Source organism: Mustela nivalis (genome assembly GCF_964662115.1).
Source record: "Mustela nivalis genome assembly, chromosome: 11".
Taxonomy (NCBI): domain Eukaryota; kingdom Metazoa; phylum Chordata; class Mammalia; order Carnivora; family Mustelidae; genus Mustela; species Mustela nivalis.
In genome coordinates, this window is record NC_139030.1 from 41,115,462 (window position 1) to 41,142,799 (window position 27,338).

The 27,338-nt window shown below is 38.0% G+C and overlaps 1 protein-coding gene across 10 annotated transcripts in view; it reads left to right on the plus strand.

Moving 5' to 3' along the window:
* CCDC141 (coiled-coil domain containing 141) overlaps nt 1–27,338 on the plus strand; it is a 238,059-nt gene that overhangs the window by 191,897 nt on the left and 18,824 nt on the right. For 5 of the 10 annotated variants that reach the window (XM_082690371.1, XM_082690369.1, XM_082690373.1 and 2 more), the window contains 5 exons: nt 8,882–9,022; nt 9,802–9,996; nt 11,381–11,564; nt 14,720–14,832; nt 18,615–18,728. In XM_082690371.1, the coding sequence (XP_082546497.1) occupies nt 8,882–9,022; nt 9,802–9,996; nt 11,381–11,564; nt 14,720–14,832; nt 18,615–18,728 (747 nt within the window). Of the gene's footprint in view, nt 1–8,881; nt 9,023–9,801; nt 9,997–11,380; nt 11,565–14,719; nt 14,833–18,611; nt 18,729–27,338 lie in introns of all 10 variants that reach the window. The other 5 variants (XM_082690370.1, XM_082690374.1, XM_082690376.1 and 2 more) reach the window with 1 other exon arrangement.

A 27,338-nucleotide genomic window follows, 5' to 3' on the forward strand; every position in this document is an offset into this window, starting at 1 on the left:
TTGGTCTTATAAATCATCTTTGGTAGAAGTGCATACATTCTGAAGCCACAGAAATAAGATTGTGCTCATCATTTATTGGTCTTAAGTTTTTTGATCCAAAGCAGATTTAAAATTTCATGGTTTAGAATTATAGCATTAAGGCTCAGACTTTCTCTGTTCATCACCTAGTTTTTGAATAGAAGTTGATCTTTCTCATTTAAACAAGCAGACATAACCCAGTGATTATCAGATTGATGACTGAGACCCTCTTCCTTTCTCTAGACTGAAATTTATAATGTGTATCACATTCTAGTACAAGAAAAAAGAATATAAAATTTCCTTTTCCAATGGATACTTATTAGTAACAGGACATATATTTTCCTCTTTCTTTTTTCTTTTATTCTGTTTATTTTTATTAAAAATAGAAATTATATGTTTAATTATGGTAAAATACCACATGTACTACATGTAACATAAAATGTACCATCTTAACCATTTTAAGGTTAAGGTTAATATTAAGTACGTTCATATCGTTCTACTATCATTACCACTATCCATTTCCAGAACTTTGTCATCATCCCAAAAAGAAATTCTGTACCCATGAAACAATAACTCTTTATTGGGGACATGTTTTTTAATACAGGAATCTGTGGTTTCCTCAGATGTGGTAGTTATTATACCTACAATCACAGATTACGACTTTGGGGGGAAAGAGTTCCTGCCCAAGTTCCATGTGAATAACTCAGGAAGTAGTCCCGATATATCTCAATCCCATTTGTGTTTTTCCACTAAAATTGAACACATGCATGTTAAAACACTGAATGTCCAAGACTTTAAATATTAATTGGTCATTTTATAAGTATACCAAATGAATATGATCTTCTCCAATATTTGTGTGAGTTCTAATAGAGAAATAGTTTTCAAATTTTGAAACTATAGTTCTTGCCATTTCTCCAGAATGTTACTGATTTATCGGTTTAAATGTTTAAAATGTGGCTGGCTTAATTGGTAGCTTAAAACAAGCATTCAACAATTTCATTTACCATATGACATAAACAACAGTATAGGTGTGTGAGAGGCAAAAATCACATCAGTGTAATGATTTCCTTGTATGCAAATCTGCTAGGGCCTTTGTAGGTAATTGTCTCCAAGAAATGTTAAAGATAAGGTCAGGGTTCCGTTCTTACAATATGCAGGATTCGAAATAAGCATTTGGAGAAAGCAAATATTTTTAGGGCAGACATGTTCTTTCTGCATTACAGGTCTAAAATCTAGCATGTACACAGCCTTTATTCCCTTCCAAATAATTTATTTGCTGTCATTGAAAAGAATTTTAATGTGTTTCTGACTTTTCTTATCATAGCTCAAATTTATCAACCATGACATTGTTCATTTTTTTGCTGTTAAATGCTTCCATATAATCTGAGAAGGTTTATGTTTTCTCTGTACTTCTCTTTGCTGATAATATAAAGAGAGAGTTGCCTGTCAATATGCTTATCTTTCTTGAATATGGGAAAGGGTGCAGAAAGTGTTGTGTTTGATGGAACTGGACTGCTTAGGGCTTCGGTTCACTGGTAAAGTTGAACTGTGTGTTCTTAAGGCTGTCATAATGCATGCTCTGCTCTCTGTTTGTTGCCATATGCTCTGTTTATACACAAGTTAGCATTGCCATCAGTGGTGACGCTGTCCCTTTACTTTCCGGTTTGGAAGAACATCTAAAGTTAGTGGCCTATATCTAAAAAGGAAATCCCTTCTGCAAACTGCTCATGAAAAATAATTTTTTACCTGGATTTAGGTGAGTAAAGTATTTTTCCTACTAAATCTCATATAGGGACTCCTCTTTTATCTCACTAATGTCCTTGGTGGTCTGAATGTCGACCCTTCATTGACCTCTGCAACAGGAACAGCTCATTGAAGCCTAGTATATTTATTCTCGATACTGTAAGAGAGCCTTGGGAGGCAGAAGAATCTAAGACACAGAGAACGGAATGTATGGGAAACATAATGTCAAATAAATACGAATAAGAAAATTAGAGTTGTTAAAAATCTGATATGTTCGGGGGAGGAGTCAAGATGGCGGAGAAGTAGCAAGCTGAGACTGCTTCAGCTAGCCGGAGATCAGCTAAATAGCTTATCTAAAGATTGCAAACACCTGAAAATCCATCGGCAGACCGAAGAGAAGAAGAACAGCAATTCTGGAAACAGAAAAACAACCACTTTCTGAAAGGTAGGACCGGCGGAGAAGTGAATCCAAAGCAACGGGAAGATAGACCCCGGGGGGAGGGGCCGGCTCCCGGCAAGCGGCGGAGCAACCGCGCACAAAATCAGGACTTTTAAAAGTCTGTTCCGCTGAGGGACATCAGTCCAGAGGCTAAACCGGGGCGAAGCCCACGTGGGGTCAGCGTGGCCTCAGGTCCCGCAGGGTCACAGAAGGATCGGGGGTGTCTGAGTGTCGCAGAGCTTGCGGGTATTGGAACGGGAAAGCCGGCTACAGAGACAGAGCCGACAGTAAGCTCGCAGCTCGGTGTTACCTTGAACCGATCGCAGGCTCGGTGAGCTCGGAGCGAGGCCGGAGGTCAGGCAGACGGGAGTGACTGGCACTGTTCTCTGAGGGCGCACTGAGGAGTGGGGCCCTGGGCTCTCGGCTCCTCCGGGCCGGAGACCAGGAGGCCGCCATTTGTGTTCCCGTCCTCCGGAACTCTACGGAAAGCGCTCAGGGAACAAAAGCTCCTGAAAGCAAACCCGAGCGGATTACTCACCCCGGCCCCGGGTAAGGGCGGTGTAATTCCGCCTGGGGCAAAGACACTTGAGAATCACTACAACAGGCCCCTCCCCCAGAAGATCAACAAGAAATCCAGCCGAGACCAAGTTCACCTACCAAGGAGTGCGGTTTCAATACCAAGGAGAGCAGCAGAATTCCAGAGGAGGAGAAAGCCAAGCACGGAACTCATGGCTTTTTTCCTGTGATTTTTTTTTAGTCTTGCAGTTAATTTAATTTTTTCTTTTTCATTTTTTTTTTCTTTTTTTCTTTTTCTTCTCGCCTTCGGGTAAAATTTTTTTTTAACTGTTACCTTTTTCTTTTTTAACGATTTTTTACTAGTTTATCTAATATATATATTTTTTCTTTTTTACATTTTTCTCAGGTGTTTTCTTTTTTTTAAAAAAATTTTTTTTCTTTTCTTTTTTTTCTTTCTTCCTTTTTGAACCTCTTTTTATCCCCTTTCTCCCCACTCACGATTTTGGATCTCTTCTAATTTAGTTAAAGCATATTTTCCTGGGGTTGTTGCCACCCTTTTAGTATTTTACTTGCCCCTTCATTTACTCTTATCTGGCCAAAATGACAAGACGTAAAAATTCAACGCAAAAAAAAGAACAAGAGGCAGTACCAAAGGCTAGGGACCTAATCAATACAGACATCAGTAATATTTCAGATCTAGAGTTCAGAATGACAATTCTCAAGGTTCTAGCCGGGCTCGAAAAAGGCATGGAAGATATTAGAGAAACCCTCTCGAGAGATATAAAAGCCCTTTCTGGAGAAATAAAAGAACTAAAATCTAACCAAGTTGAAATCAAAAAAGCTATTAATGAGGTGCAATCAAAAATGGAGGCTCTAACTGCTAGGATAAATGAGGCAGAAGAAAGAATTAGTGATATAGAAGACCAAATGACAGAGAATAAAGAAGCTGAGCAAAAGAGGGACAAACAGCTACTGGACCACGAGGGGAGAATTCGAGAATTAAGTGACACCATAAGACGAAACAACATTAGAATAATTGGGATTCCAGAAGAAGAAGAAAGAGAGAGGGGAGCAGAAGGTATACTGGAGAGAATTATTGGGGAGAATTTCCCCAATATGGCAAAGGGAACGAGCATCAAAATTCAGGAGGTTCAGAGAACGCCCCTCAAAATCAATAAGAATAGGCCCACACCCCGTCACCTAATAGTAAAATTTACAAGTCTCAGTGACAAAGAGAAAATCCTGGAAGCAGCCCGGGAAAAGAAGTCTGTAACATACAATGGTAAAAATATTAGATTGGCAGCTGACTTATCCACAGAGACCTGGCAGGCCAGAAAGAGCTGGCATGATATTTTTAGAGCACTAAACGAGAAAAACATGCAGCCCAGAATACTATATCCAGCTAGGCTATCATTGAAAATAGAAGGAGAGATTAAAAGCTGCCAGGACAAACAACAACTGAAAGAATTTGCAAACACCAAACCAGCTCTACAGGAAATCTTGAAAGGGGTCCTCTAAACAAAGAGAGATCCTACAAGTGGTAGATCAGAAATGAACAGAGACCATATACAGTAACAGCCACCTTACAGGCAATACAATGGCCCTAAATTCATATCTCTCAATAGTTACCCTGAATGTTAATGGGCTAAATGCCCCTGTCAAAAGACACAGGGTATCAGAATGGATAAAAAAACAAAACCCATCTATATGTTGCCTCCAAGAAACTCATTTTAAGCCCGAAGACACCTCCAGATTTAAAGTGAGGGGGTGGAAAAGAATTTACCATGCTAATGGACATCAGAAGAAAGCAGGAGTGGCAATCCTTATATCAGATCAATTAGATTTTAAGCCAAAGACTATAATAAGAGATGAGGAAGGACACTATATCATACTCAAAGGGTCTGTCCAACAAGAAGATTTAACAATTTTAAATATCTATGCCCCCAACGTGGGAGCAGCCAACTATATAAACCAATTAATAACAAAATCAAAGAAACTCATCAACAACAATACAATAATAGTAGGGGACTTTAACACTCCCCTCACTGAAATGGACAGGTCATCCAAGCAAAAGATCAGCAAGGAAATAAAGGCCTTAAACGACACACTGGACCAGATGGACATCACAGATATATTCAGAACATTTCATCCCAAAGCAACAGAATACACATTCTTCTCTAGTGCACATGGAACATTCTCCAGAATAGATCACATCCTCGGTCCTAAATCAGGACTCAACCGGTATCAAAAGATTGGGATCATTCCCTGCATATTTTCAGACCACAATGCTCTAAAGCTAGAACTCAACCACAAAAGGAAGTTTGGAAAGAACCCAAATACATGGAGACTAAACAGTATCCTTCTAAAGAATGAATGGGTCAACTGGGAAATTAAAGAAGAATTGAAAAAAATCATGGAAACAAATGATAATGAAAATACAACGGTTCAAAATCTGTGGGACACAACAAAGGCAGTCCTGAGAGGAAAATATATAGCGGTACAAGCCTTTCTCAAGAAACAAGAAAGGTCTCAGGTACACAACCTAACCCTACACCTAAAGGAGCTGGAGAAAGAACAAGAAAGAAACCCTAAGCCCAGCAGGAGAAGAGAAATCATAAAGATCAGAGCAGAAATCAATGAAATAGAAACCAAAAAAACAATAGAAAAAATCAACGAAAGTAGGAGCTGGTTCTTTGAAAGAATTAATAAAATTGATAAACCCCTGGCCCGACTTATCAAAAAGAAAAGAGAAAGGACCCAAATAAATAAAATCATGAATGAAAGAGGAGAGATCACAACTAACACCAAAGAAATACAAACTATTATAAGAACATACTATGAGCAACTCTACGGCAATAAATTTGACAATCTGGAAGAAATGGATGCATTCCTAGAAACATATAAACTACCACAACTGAACCAGGAAGAAATAGAAAGCCTGAACAGACCCATAACCAGTAAGGAGATTGAAACAGTCATTAAAAATCTCCAAACAAACAAAAGCCCAGGGCCAGATGGCTTCCCGGGGGAATTCTACCAAACATTTAAAGAAGAACTAATTCCTATTCTCCTGAAACTGTTCCAAAAAATAGAAATGGAAGGAAAACTTCCAAACTCATTTTATGAGGCCAGCATCACCTTGATCCCAAAACCAGACAAGGATCCCACCAAAAAAGAGAGCTATAGACCGATATCCTTGATGAACACAGATGCGAAAATACTCAACAAAATACTAGCCAATAGGATTCAACAGTACATTAAAAAGATTATTCACCACGACCAAGTGGGATTTATTCCAGGGCTGCAAGGTTGGTTCAACATCCGCAAATCAGTCAATGTGATACAACACATCAATAAAAGAAAGAACAAGAACCATATGATACTTTCAATAGATGCTGAAAAAGCATTTGACAAAGTACAGCATCCCTTCCTGATCAAAACTCTTCAAAGTGTAGGGATAGAGGGCACATACCTCAATATCATCAAAGCCATCTATGAAAAACCCACCGCAAATATCATTCTCAATGGAGAAAAACTGAAAGCTTTTCCACTAAGGTCAGGAACACGTCAGGGATGTCCATTATCACCACTGCTATTCAACATAGTACTAGAGGTCCTAGCCTCAGCAATCAGACAACAAAAGGAAATTAAAGGCATCCAAATCGGCAAAGAAGAAGTCAAATTATCACTCTTCGCAGATGATATGATACTATATGTGGAAAACCCAAAAGACTCCACTCCAAAACTGCTAGAACTTATACAGGAATTCAGTAAAGTGTCAGGATATAAAATCAATGCACAGAAATCAGTTGCATTTCTCTACACCAACAGCAAGACAGAAGAAAGAGATATTAAGGAGTCAATCCCATTTACAATTGCATCCAAAACCATAAGATACCTAGGAATAAACCTAACCAAAGAGACACAGAATCTATACTCAGAAAACTATAAAGTACTCATGAAAGAAATTGAGGAAGACACAAAGAAATGGAAAAATGTTCCATGCTCCTGGATTGGAAGAATAAATATTGTGAAAATGTCTATGCTACCTAAAGCAATCTACACATTTAATGCAATTCCTATCAAAGTACCATCCATCTTTTTCAAAGAAATGGAACAAATAATGTTAAAATTTATATGGAACCAGAAAAGACCTCGAATAGCCAAAGGGATATTGAAAAAGAAAGCCAACGTTGGTGGCATCACAATTCCGGACTTCAAGCTCTATTACAAAGCTGTCATCATCAAGACAGCATGGTACTGGCACAAAAACAGACACATAGATCAATGGAACAGAATAGAGAGCCCAGAAATAGACCCTCAAATCTATGGCCAACTCATCTTCGACAAAGCAGGAAAGAATGTCCAATGGAAAAAAGACAGCCTCTTCAATAAATGGTGTTGGGAAAATTGGACAGCCACATGCAGAAAAATGAAATTGGACCATTTCCTTACACCACACACAAAAATAGACTCAAAATGGATGAAGGACCTCAATGTGCGAAAGGAATCCATCAAAATCCTTGAGGAGAACACAGGCAGCAACCTCTTCGACCTCAGCCGCAGCAACATCTTCCTAGGAACAACGCAAAAGGCAAGGGAAGCAAGGGAAAAAATGAACTATTGGGATTTCATCAAGATCAAAAGCTTTTGCACAGCAAAGGAAACAGTTAACAAAATCAAAAGACAACTGACAGAATGGGAGAAGATATTTGCAAACGACCTATCAGATAAAGGACTAGTGTCCAGAATCTATAAAGAACTTAGCAAACTCAACACCCAAAGAACAAATAATCCAATCAAGAAATGGGCAGAGGACATGAACAGACATTTCTGCAAAGAAGACATCCAGATGGCCAACAGACACATGAAAAAGTGCTCCATATCACTCGGCATCAGGGAAATACAAATCAAAACCACAATGAGATATCACCTCACACCAGTCAGAATGGCTAAAATCAACAAGTCAGGAAATGACAGATGCTGGCGAGGATGTGGAGAAAGGGGAACCCTCCTACACTGTTGGTGGGAATGCAAGCTGGTGCAGCCACTCTGGAAAACAGCATGGAGGTTCCTCAGAATGTTGAAAATAGTACTGCCCTATGACCCAGCAATTGCACTATTGGGTATTTACCCTAAAGATACAAATGTAGTGATCCAAAGGGGCACATGCACCCGAATGTTTATAGCAGCAATGTCCACAATAGCCAAACTATGGAAAGAACCTAGATGTCCATCCACAGATGAATGGATCAAGAAGATGTGGTATATATACACAATGGAATACTATGCAGCCATCAAAAGAAATGAAATCTTGACATTTGCGACAACATGGATGGAACTAGAGCGTATCATGCTTAGCGAAATAAGTCAAGCAGAGAAAGACAACTATCATATGATCTCCCTGATATGAGGAAGTCGTGATGCAACATGGAGGCTTAAGTGGGTAGGAGAAGAATAAATGAAACAAGATGGGATTGGGAGGGAGACAAACCATAAGTGACTCTTAATCTCACAAAACAAACTGAGGGTTGCTGGGGGGAGGGGGTTTGGGAGAAGGGGGTGGGATTATGGACATTGGGGAGGGTATGTGCTTTGGTGAGTGCTGTGAAGTGTGTAAACCTGGTGATTCACAGACCTGTACCCCTGGGGATAAAAATATATGTTTATTTAAAAAAAAAAAAAAAATCTGATATGTTCAAAACTCTTTTATTTGGAAGCCAAGGGATATTCTGTACTTATATATCTAATTTTAAATTACAAATCAAGGGGCATCTGGTTGACTCAGTTGGTTAAGCATCCGACTCTTGATTTTGGCTCAGGTCATGATCTCAGGGTTGCAAAATGGAGCCCTGCATGGGGATGTGCACTGCGCGTTGAATCTGCTTAGGATTCTCTCTTTCCCTCTCCTTCTACCCCTCCCCAACACTCTCTAAAAAATTTACACATCAAAAAGTACAAAGAACAATTTATATTTAAATTTAGGAATATGTTTAAATTCTCATTATGTGTTCACTTAGCACATTTGTTTCCTATTAAAAAATCACTGAATACATTTTGAGGATTATGAATATTTTGAAGTGTTAAGATTTTTTTATTTATTATAAGTCAATATTAGTGTCCTCATTTTAAGGAAATCACCTCTTTCTTTTCATTGAACTGCAGCTCAAAGAGTCATTCAAAGATATCAAAAAGAAATTCAACAATTTAAAGTTTAATTACGCTAAGAAAAATGAAAAGGCTCGGAATCTGAAGGCTCTTAAATATCAAATTCAACAAGTTGATGTGCATGCTGAAAAAATACAGGTAAAGAGAAAGTGTGGGTGGCGTGTCTGTGTGTGTGTCTGTGTGTATGCACATGCATGCACTACTATGATTATTACAAAATCAGTTTGCATTTCAATTCTAGATGCCTAACCCTTGGGCTTTTTTGCAACATCGGGATTCAGATGGTAGTTTTCTGCTTTTGTAACAGTTGAGTTCCTCATGTAAAATGTATAAGTTATATTATCTTTTGAGGCAGCTCTAGAATGAATTCTACCAAATCTACCCAGCCTCTCTGCTTCCATTCTTCCCCAGAGCACACACACACGCACACACACACACACACACACACACACGTGCACACCTCTTATACACCCCATTTCCTTTCCTTGCACATGCTTATGTCAGGAACAACTTTGTGGCCCATTACTCCTAGAACCTCCTATACTACCTCAATTACTGCATGAACCAGCTAGATAACTTGAATATTTTTCCCAGGAGACAGTGGCTTCTTGAAGATAAGAAAATATTTTATTTTATGATCTTTGTCTTTTTTTAAAATCATACTATCATTCTCGAAATTTGGAATAGGACCTAGTATGTAATGAATTCTCTATATGATTTTAATGATGGATCAGTAAACTATGTGGGAGAAAACCCATTCTTTCCAAAATACATTTGTGATTATTACGATTTTAATATATCATCAGGGAGAAGGCTGCAAAAGTTTTCCCCAAGTTTTTCTGTCAATAAATTATCACCAGCTAGCCTCATAAATAAAAACTGAATTTTGTTTTAAAAACTGTTTCTTTTTTGCATAGGCTTTGAAAAAGAAAATGGAAAAAGTTGAGAATAGAACTTCTGATTCTTTCTTGAGTTATCCAAATAATAAAGTTAATGTTCTTTTGGAAGCCATGAAGGATTTGCAAGAACATGTGGATGAGTTTGACAAAGTTGTGACAGATTACAAGATGACTTTGGACCTGACAGAGCACCTCCAGGAGATGATAGAAGAGGTATCCTTTTCTTGTTGAAATGGTGTCCATATGTAATGTTCTTTAAAATTGCTCTGTAACTTTAAAAACAATGCTACTGCAGTTAATTTTGTCATTAAATCTATGCATCTTCCTCCTTTTCATGATTATTGCCTTAGGATAATTTCTTAAAGTAGAATTGCTGGACCAAAGGGGGATGAATGGTGCAAAGTTTGATAGCATTGTCCACTTGTTCTTTAGAGAGATTTTACTAATTTGCTCTTACCAGAAACATAGGAGAATTTCTCATTTCTCCATAACGCCATCAACTCAAGATGCTGAACCATCATGAAATTATGCTCACTGCTGGATATCTTTTTAAAATACTCAAAGTGACTTATTTATTTCACGGAACTTGCAAATGTTTAGAAAGAAATGTGATGGTGGGGTGTTTCACGTACACAAATTGTTATTGGTGTTATTTTTGTTTTTGTCGAGAGGATAAATGGTAGAGGATGCATAAGCTATAGGAAATTTGACAAATTACAGTTGTTATTTGCACACCTCATGTCGAAGAAATTCCACACTTGAAGTTCTTTGTGGCCCATTATTCTGTCATACAGAACTTCTCTCTGCCACGGATGCAGATGATTTTAGATTTGACACGGCACTGAGGAAGATGAGGATGATCATTCTTCTATGTCTGATCCATAGGCTTGCTGTGACCCTGTGGCACTTATTGAGAGCCAGCTCCTAACCGACTCATGTGTTTTTGTTTCTCGCTCATCATAATCATTCTGACCATGGTCAGACGCATTCCTTCCATCACCGTTATTTAGTATTTTTGGTGAGAAACTGTCTCAATTCTCCACTGTGCTTTGAAAATATGACTTGAGTAACTTCTATTAAAAACAAAACAAAGCAAAAAGGTCAAATGCTGTTCCCCAACCCATAAACTAAGTCTCATTCTTAGAAGAGAATTTATTTATTAAGCAGGCAGTACTTTATCCATGTGTTGTTAATTACTTCAATTATTTTGGCAGTAATCTGTGTGTTTGAACTTTTTGTCTTTTTTTTTCTTTGTCTTTTCTTTTAGCTGATATTTGAATTCTTTTTCGTGCCGTATGCTTTTTATATTTCCTGTTCTTGTAAGTCTGCAATGTTCTTAGCAAGTCTATTTCAGGCAAATCTAAGAAGGCAGGAAAATCAAATGAATTTCCATACCTTTATTTTCTTATCTAACTCTACTACCCAAGTGCAGAAGCCTATGATCATATTTTGACATTTTCCTTATTATGACTTAGAAAGTTCAAACTAATGTGATTATAAAGTTTGAGAATATTGAAATTTGATACTTCAGTGGTCAAAATGAAGAACTTTAGAACATGGTATCTCTTTAATCTACGCTTATCCCATTTTAATTTAGTGTCACTTTTGGTATGAAGATGCAAGTGCCACAGTTGTAAGAGTTGGAAAATATTCCACAGAATGCAAGACAAAGGAAGCTGTGCAAATTCTCCACCAGCAATTCAATAAATATATCAGGCCCTCCGTGCCTCAGCAAGAAGAAAGGATTCAGGAGATCAGTGACCTAGCTCAGCGCTTATACGGTGAGGTCTCTTTTAAAATAACCAGCAATTTGCCCTTGAGCAAATCTATAGTGAACCTAATCCCCGCAGAAAGCAGAGAATGACAAGCCCTCAGGGTCCTCACTACAGCAATTATTCAGGCAAGAGACTCAAGATAAGCACCCATATCTACAAAAGTAAACAGCCAGGAATAGAGGAAGGCATTTCTGCCTCCAGGAGAGGAAGTCTTTGGATTTTTTTTTTAAGATTTTATTTATTTATTTGACACGCACACACACAGATCACAAGTAGGCAGAGAGGCAGGCAGAGAGAGGGCGGGGGCGGGGGGGGGGGGTGTGTGTGTGCAGCGCAGAGCAGGGAGCCTGATGCAGGGCTTGATCCCTGGACCCTGAGATCATGACCTGAGCTGAAGGCAGAGGCTTAACCACTGAGCCACCCGGGCACCCCAAGGAAGTCTTCGGATTTTAACTATCTTGTGTAAACCCTCCTTCTCTATTCTCTTTTCTCCCCTATTCCTGTTGGTCATCCACCGGGTTATAAGCAGACAAAACAAAACAACAACAACAACAAAAACCAAACTCATTTCCATCTTTAAAAACATTCAAAACTCCCATAATACTTAAAGTGGGTGTTAAGCTAAAATTGATGTCTCTAGTCCTTATATTTCTATCAGGGGTGTGGTTTGTAGATTTAAGAAACAGATGGTTTGGTTAGTAGATTTAAGGAACAGGTCCCTTGCCTTTTTCTCCCTTATGGAATAAACAGGAGAACTCAAATTATCATCTCACTGGTTCTGCTTTTCTCTTCTCCATGACCAGGAAAGAGAATACAGTTGTCAGTCTCAAGAGTCTTTCTATCTAAAGGAGGCCCTCATTTCAGAAACCCTATGGGTGATGATAGCCTTTGGGGATGCTGAGGAATAAGTTTCATGAATCCCCTGATATTGTTCCTATAGACCAAGGGTAGTTCTCTGTGGCCAGGCAAATCTAGCTTAGAAAGAAGATAACAATGGGTGGTACAAAATGTTTCAGCTGGCTATGGATATTTTCTCACGCAACATGAAATGCTATCCATGGATGGCCATAAAAATGTGTAGAAACATATATACTGTACCACCTAATATTAAATTATTAAGAATGAATTGTTAGTACTTTTCCAAAAGGAAAAGGTAGAAACATAAAAATAATAAAATATGGATTGAAAAATTAATGGAAACGAATGTGATATCTCACTCTTACCATAGTTACTGTATAGGTGCCTTAAAATGTTGTGAACACCCTCTGCTTCCACAGCATTGTATATGGTTCCCTCTATTTTTGTACTTTCCACACTGTAGTGAAATTATTCATCTGTTCATCTGTCTTCTCTATTGACCATAAGCTCCTTGAGGGCAAGGGAAGCACGTTTTGTCACTGTATTTGAGTGCGTATTCAATTTCAGGACCCTGTTAAGTACTCACAGAGACCCGACACTAGTTTAACTCCCCTCCCTTCATGCATATCCTGCGTCCTGCGTTATCTGTGTTCCTGGCCCTTATACCAACTGACAGATTGTATAGTTATTTGTCTATTGTCTGGCTTTTACACCAGCATGCAAACTCCGTTGAGAAAAGGGATTTTACCTGTTAGTTTACTTCTTCATGATACATACTAAGTGCTTAACAAATACATGACGAATAAATGAATCATTGACTGAATACCTTGAACAAATAAATAAATGTGAATCTTCATCTGCTCAGTAGAGAAACTATGTAATTTTTTAAAATTTGCAATAAGTAAAAAGCTTTAGGAATATTATTTTAACTCTTACAGGCCACCCAAACAGAATTTTTACACCCAGAATTGTAAAGCAAATAAATTTATCTCAAAAAATTTTTTTGAGTACCTATTATGTATGAGGAGGTATAATTGATAAAAAGGTAAATAAAACTTAGTTCCTTCATTCAGGAATCCACAGCCTAGACCTAGAAGTCATGTTACAGTAAATGTAGCCAGAAAGGCATGTGTATTGGTTTGCTAGAGTTAACATCATGAAATACTATAGACTGCACTGCTGAAACAAGAGAAATTCATTTCCTCACAGTTCTGGAAGCTGAAGTCCAAGATCACAAGATCACGGTGCTGACAGGGTTGGTGTCGCCTGAGACTTCTCTCTCAGACTGGCAGCTGGCTGCCTTCCTGCTGCCTTTTCACGTGGGCATCCCTCGTGCACTTGCTTGTCCTGGTGACCCTCCCTCATCTTACACTGGTGGGATCCACTCACACTGGATTAAGGCCCCAACCTCATGGCCTCATTTTAGTTTAATCACCTCTTTAGAGAGCTTATCAGTCCAATTGTGGTAACATTCTGAGATACTGGGGACTGAGGCTTCAACATGGCAAGTTCTGGAGGAGACACAATGCAGCCCATACCACTGTGAAATACTGCTTAGTCTAAACCGTGGAGTCTACAATCCTGGTTTCAAATCCCTGCTTCTGCTTCTGTCTGGGCGGCCTGAAGAGGCTCTCTAGGCCTCAATTTCCTCATTTTTAAAATGCAATAGAGCCTAGAAAATCCAAGGAAAAATGTATTAATGCATATAAAGTGCTTAGCTATAGTCAAATAATGAACATTCACTGCATGGTAGCTATTTTTATTATTATTCCAGTAGAGAGAAAATCTACACGGGGAGGATTAAGAACATCTCACAAAGATACTGGTATCTGAAGTAGACAGCAGGGAGTCCCGGGGAAGGGCATTCCTCGTGGAGAGACTACTTGCTGTGGAGAAGAGGCGCACTTTGACCAGAGACTAAGTATGTGAGAGATCTACGGTGACAAATATTCGTCAGAAGCACCTTGAAACTGTTTTTGAATGCATAAATGAAGAATTGACCATGTTCTGAACAGGAAACAACTGATTAGAGTGGTGCTTTAAGAATATTAGCATAGCAACATGATTTAGGTTACATAAACGTGACAAGGTACAGCAAATGTAATCATTTTTCTGGGGCACCCGTTTTTTCAAAAAGTGTCTTCATTCATTTATTTTTTTATTCAACAAGTATTTATTAAGCACTTACTATCTATCAGCCTTTACACCAGACACTGGGGACGTGAATTGATGCCTGGGATTTTTTTTTTTCCTGCTAAGGATTTGACCTCAAAAATAGGGTTTTTTGTCCCTTCTCTCCCCAGGTTTTGAAGAAGGGCAGAAATTCGCTGAGAAAATAATGGCAAAACACAAAGAGGTTCTTGAATCTATCACTGAATTATGTGTCTCTCTCACAGAGCTTGAAGAAAAGCTGAAGGTAATTTCTTCTTCCCAGAATATGTATTTTCAAGTGATATAAATAAAAATGTGTTGATAAGTGTCTTCTAGTGCAAAGATGTTCTAATAGAAATTCTCAAGGGACATAATGTGCACATTTGTTTCACAGCTTTCTAACATAATTATCTGGGTGTTTCTGATAATTAATTCTGTTTCTTTTCCATCACTGCAGAGAAAAATATTGCTGGGAAGGAGGGCTAAACACAATTAAGGTGTCTCATTTACATTTTCATGGATCACATCCTAAAGGATAAATGTGTGCCATTAAAATCAAAGTAAAGTCTGTATTAAGTAGCCTTATGTTTTCATTCCCAAATAATAAATGGAAGGGCTTTTTTTTTCCCCCTTCCAAATTGTGGCCCCAGAGAAAATAAAATTAAATCCTCAGGTGCTATAGTCATTGAACATTTAGCTTCATAGAAGTATTAAACCAATCATTAGCATCCTTCATGAAATAAAAAGTTGATGGAATAAGACTAGAGAGGAAATATGTTGATATTTAATGTCTAGGCAAATTCAGTTAAAAGAGAGAAATGCATATATTCTTTTGTCTGTATTTTGTGAAAATTAGCTTCATTAGTACTGTTTTAGTGACTGGCTGAAAGAACTGGTTACTTAAGATGGAGAGAATAATGAGGTAATTAAGAACATAGGCTTTAGAGTAAAACAGCTGCCTAGTAATACCAGTCCTCCAAATTATTAGACTTGTGATTTGGGGTAAATTACCTCATCTCTTTCTGTCTCAGTTTCTTGATCTGTACAGTGGAGTGAATAGGGAAACCTAATCACAGAGTAACCTTGAGAATTGAAATGTGAAGACGTTTATAATTATTGTGATCATTGTTGATATCGAGACATAAGGGTGCTCTCGTAGTTCAGAGTAGAATTATATTTCTAGCAACCATTTTTTCTGTATGAATTTCCATGTCATAAATTTGAGTACTCAGTCCATTCAAAATAGTTTGCTAAGCTTTTAATTGAGTGGGTGACCAAACAAATCTTTTTTCCTTGAGAAACTAGATCTTAAACTTTTTTACCATTTTATATAACACTGCAATGAACATCTTCGCATATAAAGATTTTTTTTTCTCTTGTATCGTTCCCTACACATAAACTCTCCAGAGCAGATTTGGGTAAATGAGCATGAAGTTGTTAATGTTTCTAATAAACATATGTTAAATTACATTCCACAAACATTTTACAGTTTTAATGTCACCAGTAATGTACGATATGCCATATGCATGTTATCTTTTTAAACAATGATCATTTCTTCTCCACCTTCACCCAACCCTCTGAGGATCTGTCTCTTCTCCTGACTTCCAATACACAGCTTGAAAAGCACGGTTTCATCTGACTCTTTGCTCTCTATTATCTAGAACAGCCCTCCCATTTCTGTTGTATATCTTCAAGTGAGGTCCACTTAAAAAAATTTACTCTCTTATCCCTTCATGGCCATTCTTTCTGAAAGCTCTTGCCACTCCCTCTGCCCACTTCCTCATTCCCCATTCTTTTTACACACCTTAGTTAGGATCGCACCCTCTTTTTCTCATTTTCATCACCTGGATTCTCTTTTGTACTAGTCAGGAGCCTCCTAATTATACACTCTAGCTAGATTACCCTTCCTTAAATACAGCTGCTAGTATAATTTATATACTCAACGTACTCCACTATAAATTCTTCATTGCTTACCAAATAAAGTTGAAATTCAAGGCCTTCCAATGTTCCGCGGCTGAGTGTCTTTCAAAATTAGTGTGCTTCTATATTCACTGTAGGTCCCTGTCTCAGTGGCGGGCTATCCCATATTCTTGAGTTTTCTGCTTCTACATCTTCATGTACATGATCTTCTCTCTCTGTTTATCTACATTTTACTATCTCTCAAAGCCAAACCCAAATGTTGTCTCTTTTTCAACTCCTTTGTAAGGCTTTTGCAAGTCCTTTGTCCATTCCTCTCTGATCCCCAGAACACTTGTATTCTTTCCTACTATATCATCACATGTAACTACCATCACTACCTCAACCCATCTATTTGATTACACCTGAGAAAACCCTGTGGTCCTGTTCAGTTTAGGGTCCCACACAACATTTAATACTGTGCTTTGCCTAAGGTGGGTTTTCTAGAAAGAGTTTTGGCATTTGTAGTAAAAACTCAAAGGATTGGTACAGAGAAGAAGAATCCTTCAATAGCTCAAAAAGGTTTGATTTGGGTAGATATAAAAAATGAGGAAGAGCCTCCCTGGCAAGACTTATGGGTATCAACAAGGCTCTTACAAGTTAGACCCTGAACAAAAGTTTGTCAAAGAATGTTTGCTAACACATTACAGATATTTGCATGAGAGCATAAATGTCTGGTTTTTATGTTTTTAAGGTTGGTGCTATGGGCATTTTGTAGGGGTTATTAAAGTAGGCCCAGAAATCCCTATCAAAGCTGAAATAATGATAATAACCCTTTCTATTTGTATAAAATTTTGAGATATACAAAGGCTTTTCATATATATTACTTCAGTGCTTTCCAAATAACCTTATGATGGTGGTAAGGCAAATATTTTCCTATTTTATTTATTTTAAAGATTTTATTTATGTATTTATTTATTCACTCATTCATTCAAGGAGAGGGAGAGAGAAAGAGCACATGAGGGGTAGGGAGAGAAGCACAAGCAGCCTCCTATGCTTCATCTCACATCCCTGAAATCATGGCTGAGCCGAAACCAAGAGTCGGATGCTTAACCACCAAGGTTAATGAGCCAGCGAGGGGCCCCATTTTCCTTGTTTTAGAGGTGGAGTTCAAAGAAGGTAAAAGTACTTTGCCTGGGACCTCACGATCAGTAGTGGTGAACTCTATAATTAAATACAATTCAAAATCTAGCATTCTTTCCACAACAACTGCCATTTTGAGATTAGATATCACATGTGTACTAAAGCGGAGTTAACTTATCCACTAATACCAACCAGCTTACATTTTAGAGTTAGACTAAAATCTGAATCTCCCCCCAAATTCTCTGAGTCCATATAGCACATGCACTTTAAGGAGTGTGCTATTTCTTTAAGGCCCATCTAATGACCATGTTCCAGGTGGAATAGAGAATGTTCTGGTATGGTAAAACCCATCATCCTAAACTTGGTGTACCTGAGGCTCCTTTCACCTTTACAGAGTCTTTTCAGCCCTCACAGGGGCTCCCCAGCAGCTTGCAAGTACCTGTACTTCCTTGACTAAAACAGCTCCATGAACTAACATCCCTTCTGTGGGATGTTTCCCACAGGAAACATCCTTTGTTCTCAACTTTTTTTCTTTACCATACTCAGTGATGTTTTCTTCCTCTCTTCATGAGTCTCCCAAATATTTGCTTATGCATATTCTCTGGATTTCCTCTTCGTTCTCCACCAAAATCTTCAGACATTTCTTCCTCAGCACTTCTCCCTAAAGCTCTCCTAATGGCTTAGATGGCCATGCACAATGATTCCTTTCTCTAGAGAATGCTCCTGTAGGTGCATCCTACTGCAATAATGACTTCATTCTGGCTGGGCCTTTGAACAACCAATTTTTACTGGCAATGAATTGTATCAAAGCAGTGAGGTGGATGGGGGAGCTGTGAGCTTGACAAGATAATTTTGTAAATCACAACATGAGAGTCCTCAGTCTCTTGTGGAATACATTTGTGGAAAGGTTCCAAGTGGCCTATGTTTTCTTTCTAGGGGTTATTTTGTAGTGCTGTACTTCCAACTTTCCTGACCCAGGCTCTCACTAACCATTGCTTTGTACAGCAGGGGGACATTTTAAAGACAAATGTGAATTTGGAAGACCTCCATGACGACTTCATCGACCTGCTAAAAGAACCAGCGAGAAATACGCAGACACTATTCAATGAAGAAAGGAATAAGGTAAAGAAAATTATGTAATCTCAGTTATTCATTATGTTTTGAGGTTAGAGTCCTTATTCATTGGGGAAAAAAAAGTGAATTAAAGCCTTCTTTTCTATCTGAATCAAATCTTTCAATGCACATGCAATATGAATGTCCTTATCCTGTACTTCCCTTCTATACTTTACTTAGTTGTTCTTCTTCCATTTATGCTATTTTCCTCCGAGCATCTCCTGTTTAACAGTGGGACCACAGCATTGCATAGTGGTATTGGGATAGCCCTTCAGTCACCATAATGTCACTCCAAACTACTACTATTTCTCCCACCTTTAGTTGCCTTTCCCATTTTCCTCTTAGTCAATCCCAACTTCAAATTTGACTTCTCTCTATTATACCACCAAGCTATGGTTCTGTTGTTTCACACTATCCACTGGAAAATCTTAATACATGAAATTAGCTTGTGTCTTATTCCACTGAATCTATCTCTAAGTTGATATTAGTATAGGTAATATACTAAAACATAAGATCCAACTGATATATAAATACTAAAGTTCTTAAAATATTTACATTGCTTTAAAATCTATATATTACAGATAAATTAAATATGTAGCAAAAACTGCGAATATTCACAAAATGCAAATATTTCATAATTTCAAACACATTATTTAAATCGCATCATTACGGATTTTCAATATAAGTTGCTCTCTATTTATAGCTGCTGGACTATAATTAGCTCCTATCTTTTTGCTTTGTCAAATTTGCTTCTAGTGTTTCTCTTTCTCCCAAGGAACTGAAGGAATAAATAGAGTCAACATTATTCTCAACTGCCCCCCAAATTAATAAAGTATTCTTATGACATGAGAATTTAAAATAAATATCTCCCCACTTGTTGTTATCTCATGGAGAATGATTTATCTTTCCTTCAAGTCAGTACAATTCTTAGATCTTCTATATAACCTTCTATAATCTTTTTCACAGGTTAAATCTATGTCAAGGTCTACTGCAATTATACAATCTCCAGGCAGCAAGTATCATTATACAAACTGTCTTTTTTGTGGGATGGTCTTGAAGCATTTAAACCCTGATTCTACTCTGAAGCAAAGGAAAGCTGCCAAACTTTGATCACTCTGTTGAATCTTAGTTTTATATCAGATAGCCTTTGGTTACTGTGATTGGTCTTTGGGATTTCTTAATCCCAGAGATATATTGATATTTTGGCCCAGAGAATTCTTTGTTGTGGAGGGCTGTCCTGTGCATTATAGGATATTTAGCAACATTCCAGGCCTCTATCAACTAGATGACAGTGGCACTTCCACTCCTCACCCAGTTGTCATTACCAAACAATATCCGTGGACATTGCCAGATGTTCCCTGGAGAACAAAATCACCTTTGATTGAGATCATCTCATTGAAATAATAAAGAGTAACATTCAATGCATCACATTTTCTTAACTAGGTAACATTTTTTTAAAGATTTTATTTATTTATTTGAGAGAGTGCAAGTGAGACAGAGGGAGCATGAGCAGAGGGGAGTGGCAGAGGGAGAGGGAGTAGCAGTCTCCCCACTGAGCAGAAAGCCCTATATGGGGCTTGATCCCAGGACCCTGGAATCATGACCTAAGCTGAAGGCAGACACTTAACTGACAGCCACCCAGATGCCCCTTCTTAACTAGGTTTCTAAGAGATACTAAATTCAGCTTATTTTTTGAATTCTGTACATTGTCTACACTGTCAACCACACCCATTTACTAAGAATTGAAGTGAAACTCATTATTACCAAAGCAAACATACTCATTTATACTTAGTAAATATAGATTTTCTTGTTTTTATTTATTTTTCTTAGAAAAAGAAATGAAAAGTTTCCTTTAAATAAAAAAAGCAAGGTTTATTTTCACTGTGAAATCAATTTTTTTAATATAAGTTAAAAGGTCATTTGTTATTTAGTATAAAAGTGAAGGCCCACAATTATAGCTGTCAAGAACTCTCACTGACATCATTTCACATATACATTCAGGTGCAGTTAGCACAGACAGCAAAATGAAAGGGTGACAGTAATCTTCCCTTTAAACAGCTCAATCACATTTACCATTTTATTATCTCTATCATTTATATTATGGGTCAGATGTGATGATTTCCCAAAAAGCCATATGGACAGTAACAAAAATGCCAAGTAAAATAAAAGCTTATCTGGGAATCATTGTGTCCAATTCTGATACCCCAAATGGTGTTATCTTCTTTGGAAAGTTATTGGACTCAGAAAGAACAATTCCAGTAGTGTTTGGTCAGAGGAAGATGGCAGCAGAGTAGGAGGGCCCGAGGCTCCTCTTGTCCCACAAACACAACTAAATAACTATCAAATCATCCTAAATATCCCAAAAAACAACGTGAAGACTGACGGAAGAAACTCTACAACTAAAGGGAGAGAAGAGGCCATATCAAAGAAGGTAGAAAGTATGAAGATGTGGTTAGGGGAGAAACATATCACCAGTGCTATGGAAGGGAGGGTGCTGTGGGTGCAAAGAAGGATGAGAGAGGACCACACAGGAAAATGCACAAGGAGAACATTTTCTCAAAGACATTGGCTTGGAAAACAAGAGGGGCTGAATTTTGTGAGTTCTTGCAACCAGCAGAGCTTAAAGCCTGGAGTGTTAAAGATCATCAGGCTTGACTGCCCTGCTCCTAGAAGGCAAGCAGGCAAACAACCGGGGGACAGACAGTGTGGAAAGAGCAATCTGAAGAATGCCTGGGGCACACAGTGAGGAGATTGCTCGCTCTTCTTGGAATGGAGTGCATCCCTGAGAGGCAGTGTTTACAGAAATGCTTCTCCAGGAAAAAAGGAACGAGGTGATACCATTTTCCTCCTCCAATCCTCAACATAAATACAGATCCATCTATGAGAAGCAGTGCAGTGCCAACACTAGCTGCCTGACTTGTTTACAACAAGCCCCACACCCCTATACTCTCACAGGACTGCCCCTTTCAATCAAACTTGCCTCAGTCCTAGCACAGCAGCTCCTCCCCTGAACACCAGTAGAAATCCCTGCCCACACTATGTTTCCCAACCAGAGTGTTCTGCAGGGCCTCAGTTCTGGTGGAGGTGGTGTCTGATCTCATTTCACAAGCAGATCAGAGCATATGTAGGTAAAACTCACTACATAGAGGCAGGGGACTGAACACTGCCCACAGCATGCAAGAAAGCCTCTCCAGATGACTAGCCTGAAGGATAGAGCAGCCAAAATACAACAGGAGAGCACATGTAGCACACACCAGAGACACTCTCTGAAGTACCCCTTTGACATCAGCAATAGCATCTTCTTAAGTTGAAGGATACAAAATCAAATACAGAAATCTATTGCATTCCTACACACAATAATGAAACAGCAGAAAAAGAAATTAAGGAATCAGTCCCATTTACAATTGCACCAAATACAATAATATACCTAGGAATAAACCTAACCAAAAAGGTGAAAGACCTGTACTCTAGAAACTATAAAATACTGATGAAAGAAATTAAAGATGACATATAGAAATAGAAGACATTTCATGATCATGAGTTGGAAGAATAAATATTAAAATGTCTATACAGCCCAGGGCACCTAGTGGCTCAGTCAGTTAAATGTCCAACTCTTGATTTCAGCTCAGGTCTTGATCTCAGGGTTGTGAGTTCAAGCCCTGCAATGGTCTCCACACTGGGCGTGGAGCCTACTTTAAAAAAAAGTTCTATATTACCCAAAGCAATCTACAGATTTAACACAATCCATATCAAAATACCAACAACATTTTTCACAAAACTAGAACAAATAATCCTAAAATTTATGTGGAACCACAAAAGACCCAAATAACCAAAGCAATCTTGAAAAAGAAAAGAAAAGCTGGGGGCATCACAATGCCAGACTTCAAGCTCTATCACAAAGCTATAGTCATCAAGACAGCATGGTACTGGCACAAAAACAGACACATAGATCAACAGAACAGAATAGAAAACCTAGAAATGAACCCACAGTTATATGGTCAGTTAATCTTTAACAAAACAGGAAAGAATAGCCAATGGAAAAAGACAGTCTCTCCAACAAATGGGGTTGGGAAAACTGGAAAGCAACATACAAAAGTGTGAAACTGAGCCACTTTCTTACACCATACAAAAAATAAATTCAAAACGGATAAAAAAACCTAAGGAGAACACAGGCAGTAACCTCTTTTGACATCTGCCACAGCATCTTCTTTCTAGATATGTCTCCTGAGGCAAGGGGGGAAAAGCAAAAATAAACTGTTGGAACTTCATCAAGATAAAAGCTTCTGCACAGCAAAGCTAACAGGCGCCCTACCAAATAGGAGAAAATAATCACAAATGACATATTTGATAAAGGATTAATATCCAAAATATAAAAAGAACTTATCAAACTCAACACCCAAAAAACAAATAATCCAGTTAAGAAATGGACAAAAGACATGAATAGACAAATTTTCCAAAGAAGACATACAGATAATCAACAGACACATGGAAAGATGTGCAGCATCACTGATCATCAGGGAAATACAAAACAAAACTAGGATGAGATATCACCTCATATGGGTCAGAATGGCCAAAATTAACAGCACAGGAAGCAACAGGTGTTGGCAAAGATGTAGAGAAAGAGAAACCCCCTTGCACTGTTGGTGGAAATGCAAACTGGTGTAGGCACTCTGGAAAACAGTATGGATGTTCCTCAAAAAGTTTAAAATAAAACTACCCCATGGGACGCCTGGGTGGCTCAGTTGGTTAAGCAGCTGCCTTCAGCTCAGGTCATGATCCCAGTGTCCTGGGATCGAGTCCCACATTGGGCCCCTTGCTCCGCAGGGAGCCTGCTTCTCCCTCTGACTCTGCCTGCCACTCTGCCTGTGCTCGCTCTTGCTCTCTCTCTCTGACAAATAAATAAATAAAATCTTTAAAAAAAAAAAAAATAAAATAAAACTACCCCTCCAGTCCAGTAACTGCACTACTAGATATTTATCCAAAGAATAAAAAATACTAATTCAAAGGGATGCATGCATCCTTATATTTATAGCAGCATTATCTACAATAACTAAATTACATAAATAGCCCAAGTGTCCATTGACTGATGAATAGACAAAGAAGCTGTGGTATGTATATATAAAATATGTATACATACATATACATGCATATACGTATATATACAGTATATGTGTATACATATGTAAATATAATATATATTATATAATAGAATATTATTCAGCCATAGAAAAAAATCAAATCTTGCCATTTGCAAGAACATGGATGGAGCTAGAGAATTATGCTAACTGAACTAAATCAGTCAGAGGAAGACAAATAGCATATGATTTCACTCATATGTAGAATTTAAGAAGCACAACAAATGAACCTAGAGGGAGAAAAGAGACAGAGAAAGAGGCAAATCAAGAAACAGACTCTTAATTATAGAGAGCAAACTGATGGTCACCAGAGGGGAAGGGGGGCGGGGGATGGTGAAACAGGTGATGGGGATTAACCAGTGCACTTGTGATGAGCACCAGGAGGTGTTGAATCACTAAATTTTATCACTGTATTTTATACCTGAAACTAATGCTTAATAAACTAATACTAAATAAATAATAAACTGATAACACTGTATGTTAACTAACTGGAATTTAAATAAAAACTTTTAAAAAAGAGAATAATTCCCCTAGACTATTACAAGAATATATTCATCACAGGTTTTCTCTTGGACATAATAAAGCGTTACTCATTTTTCAAACTCCCAAATGCAACAGGTGGCATTAGGCAATTTAGTAAATACAGTGCCCATTATGCTGTTAACAGATTAGTGATGGTATTTTACTTCCAAGGTGAGCAGTGTAGTTAAATCCATAGTAATATCTGAAAACTCCTCGGGCTAAATGAACTCCCAGAATATAAAGAGACTCCCGCAAAATCATAGAACTATTCAGCAGAAGATGCCAGCTTACAATGCCCACATTTATGGTTATAGAATTCAAGTGCTAGAAGGGATATAACAATCATCTGATCAAATACCATTATATAGTTGAGGAAACTCAGACTAAAAAAGATCAAATATTTTGCCCTCCACAAATCCCAGAAACCAATGTCTGAACTGGGCGGCCATTCTCCTGAATTTCAGACATACTAACTTTTCCCCCAAGATCGAAGGAAAGCAAGGAACTGCTGCATATAAATGAGTTGCTTTGTAATGACACTGCAGATTCCCATGCCAACAGCATGGAAGTACCTTTTTGATATTAAGGATTTTTAATTCCATGAAGTAAATTTGGAAGTTAAGTGCTTTCCCAGACCACAAAGGAAATCATAGCTGGGAAATGATGTTGCCAGTTTAAGACTCAGATCTAATTCTCATAGGTTGAAGATACTGCCAACAAAAGCAGGTAAGTTGGAAGCCTTCTTTGAACTGAGCTCATTTAAACTATACTTATATAGAATCAACTCACTTTTTGCAAGGAGGTATAGCAGCCCAATCCTGTACAACTCAGAGCCAGGGACACACAGGCAATGAAGGCATCATTCCCCTACCGCACAGTGATATTTCGTTGCTGCATCCCAAGACGAGCAAATTTAAAACAAATTTATGTTTTCAAAGTTCCCCTTAATATACATTATCTGACAGTCCAGGTTGGAGGTAACATATCATAGAAAAGATAATTTAAAAATTTAAGAACCGGTTACTTAACTGCCCCCACAGCCTTAGAACCAAACTAATATGAGGGAGGGGGATCAATTGCTCAGATGGAGTAGAACACAAGACCACGGGTTAGTCAATACCTCTCATCTCCCAGAGAAAGTAGTCTGGATCCACCTGCCTGGATTAAGTATATCTCTACAAAAAAGAAAAAAATAATGACACACAGTGTTGATGCTTAATTACAGTTGGCAGCATCAAAAATATCTATTGTAGGTACTTTTTTATCATTTGCTTTATAATTTATTGTTTTTTAAATTAAAGTACCATTGTACAGGTGTACATAGTGATTCAACAAGTCTATATGTTACACTGTGCTCATCTCAAGTGTAGCTACAAACATCTCTCACCATGCAACACATTTAACACTGTATGTTAATTATACTTGAACTTCAAAAATTAATTAAAATTAAAAAGGAAGTTTTGTGAAATTCAATAATGACCTAAAAACTGAAAGGTTATTTGTCTTTGAGAATAAAGGAAGAAGTGCCAAGGGCCAACATGGATTGACTCAGGAAAAATTGTATTAAATTCACCTTATTTTGCTTTGTGAGATGATTATTTAATGGATAATTCTAGGTTAGTGCCATAGGCAAAATTTACTGTGATTTCAAAAAGTCATTTGATAAACACATTCATGATCTCTCTCTTACAGTAGGTGGAAAGATATGAACTGAATGAGTTTGGTCAGGTTATAACTGTTCTAAGAATGTTAGATAGTTCAACAGTGTCAACCTGGAAGACAGTGTGCCTTGCCTTGGGGAGACTTCTGACTTTGTCCTAACTCTGCAGTGTTCAACACTCTGTCAATGGCATTAATAGAGAAGGTAGAAAATTTTAGCTGATTAAAAACTCAGTATGAATCAAAGTCACATCTGGTTCTTATAGAAACAAAAACACTAATATAATCACTTTAACAAAAATATATCATATAGATCAAGGAGTTGTTGGTCCACTGAGTAGTTCCCATCTGAAAGTAAATAAATCCTGGAAATAAACATATTTAAGGGGAACATTAATAAGTTGAAATGTTTCTAGAAAAATATTTGATAACACTCTCTCTCTTATTGTCAGTAGAAATTATCTGATAGTGTTATTTTCCGTGGACAGCATTTTTCTACTTTAGGAATTGTACAGGGTAAAAAAAATAATGTCCTTGGATTGCCTTCTGAGTTTGGCGCCATCTGAACAAGAGGCACAAGAGTCAGGAATCAATCACTCGTAAAAACTGGCTTAGGAAACATGGCTTGGACTTTCCTAGAGGGTTTCCTAAAACTTCATCGCTGATTTAGATAGACGACCTACCCAGACACTTGGGTGCACAGCTAGAGAACCACAGGCTTTCTGGACAGGCCCTTTCAGACTTTAGAGCGAGTGTAAATACACACATCTTCTGGAAGGCAGATCAACAAGAAAGGCCTCAGGAAGCCAGTGCTGAGCACACTCAGTCTAATCCTGTGGATGACTAAGTCATTTCCTCCCCAAGAGGCGAGGAGGAGTGAGGAGACTAGATTGGATTCTTACTCAAGTTTCTCTCCTAAACTTGTTGCAAATTTTCAGACAATACATTATTCTCCTCTGGAAAGACACAGGTTCCCAAAGAAGTCATTAAGAAGTTGCCTGGCTATGGGTGACCCTCCTATCAACGAATGTCCCTGCTGTGAGGGAGCTTATAGTCCAGTGGGAGTGGGACTTCCCAAAAGGTCATTAAAGTCCTAGAGTCAAGGCAGATGAAGCCCTGAGGTTTTAGTTCAATGAGAAGTCATGGCACCAATTTTCCAGTCAAAAAGCTGTTAAAAGAGGATAGCAGTCAGACACATCTGTGTTGCTCGGGGAGGCTAACTCAGATCCATTGTTAGATACCTAGTGAAGGCATAGCTTTGCTAAATACAGGGAGAGATTCTTTTTTTTTTTTTTTTTTAGAT